Source organism: Manacus vitellinus, unplaced genomic scaffold, assembly GCF_001715985.3.
Source record: "Manacus vitellinus isolate BGI_N305 unplaced genomic scaffold, ASM171598v3 scaffold_41_pilon, whole genome shotgun sequence".
NCBI classification, from domain to species: Eukaryota; Metazoa; Chordata; class Aves; order Passeriformes; family Pipridae; genus Manacus; species Manacus vitellinus.
Window position 1 is genome coordinate 2,203,776 of NW_021940545.1, and position 1,270 is coordinate 2,205,045.

The following is a 1,270-nucleotide window of genomic DNA, read 5'->3' on the forward strand; positions in this document are numbered from 1 at the left end:
CTGGGTGGTTTTGTGAGTTGGCCCAAGACAGAGCTCAGAGCTGCAGAGGGGACAGGACAGGTTTTTTTTTTTTTTAAGGATTTAAGCTAAATTATTGGCTTTTCTTCTAAAACAGCCACACAGTTGCAATGCAATAATGGGAGAGGAGGTTTTCTGGGGCCAAGAGTTGCTTTTGGGTCACATCTGCCACCAGGTTTATCCTTGGGGACTTCTCCCAGCCAAATGCTCCTCTACAAATTTGTCTCTTCCTGGTGCCCTTCTTTTTTTCCCCATCTCCTTTGGACATGAAGATGCAAAAAAAAAAAAAAAATCTGTTTTCCCCCCAGATAACTCTGCATTTATAGAAAGCAGCAACTTCCAGAGAGGTTGAGGGCGGCATGAGGATTGCCTCCTCGGTTTATGGGATCAAAATCCAGGTTTGCTTCCTGGTTCAAAGCAGGCAAGAGTTTCCACATTTCTGTGCAGTTAGTCACCTCAGCAGAGGAGTCAACTGGGCTGGACAGCACAACATGGGAATCAACTCCACATCAGACACAAAATGTCCCTTCTGGAGTGAGCAGGCAGTGCTTGAGGATGTGACTCTGTGGTGGCCAAAGGCAAAGAGACATAATTTTGGGGGGGATTTAGTGTCTGATTTCAGAAAATGGGCAAGTTTTGCATTTATGATTTGTCTTCTGACTTCCAAAAAGGGGGAATAACTGGAAAGGGGATGGAAATCCCTATTTAGGCCCTGTGGTCAGGCATGAAGGGTGGAAAGAAGACGCCCCGGGTGCAGCAGAGCTCACCGGGGGAAATGTATTGAGGTTCACCAATGGCAGTCATCATCTCCTCCTTTGCCTGGCTGCTATCCAGGGGAGATCTCCCTGCTGTGCTTTGGCCCTGATGCATTCCTTATGCAAAATCCCAAATCTCAAATAATCACCAAAGCACGATGAGGGTCAGCAAGTCACCTTGGCTGCCTCCCGGGGGCCACGTGGGGCAGGGCTGTGCTGGGGTGAGGAACGTCACCTCTCCTTGCTGTCTTCTTTTTTCTCTCCCTTTATGTGATTTTTTGTTTTGGGGGGGGGAAGAGATCCCTCTTAATGCAGCAGCTGCTCTCCTGCCCACAGGTTCTCGATGTGAGTCCCACCCAGGATGCACCATGTCTCCCCAGCACCGGCTCTGACGATGATGGCCACCCAGACAGTGCCTCCTCCTCCCTACCAAGACACCCCACAGGTGAGTGTCCTGCAGCACCCACGGGCTCCTCCAGACCCCTGGGGACCCCCAG

The 1,270-nt window shown here is 50.5% G+C and overlaps 1 protein-coding gene across 1 annotated transcript in view; it reads left to right on the top strand.

Annotated features, from left to right (window-relative positions):
- Positions 1-1,270, top strand: part of PKNOX2 (PBX/knotted 1 homeobox 2) — a 44,576-nt gene that overhangs the window by 16,145 nt on the left and 27,161 nt on the right. Inside the window, exon 4 of the mRNA XM_029962055.1 lies at positions 1,110-1,218. Within this exon, the coding sequence (XP_029817915.1) occupies positions 1,135-1,218 (84 nt within the window). The 5' untranslated portion in view covers positions 1,110-1,134. The remainder of the gene's footprint in view (positions 1-1,109; positions 1,219-1,270) is intronic.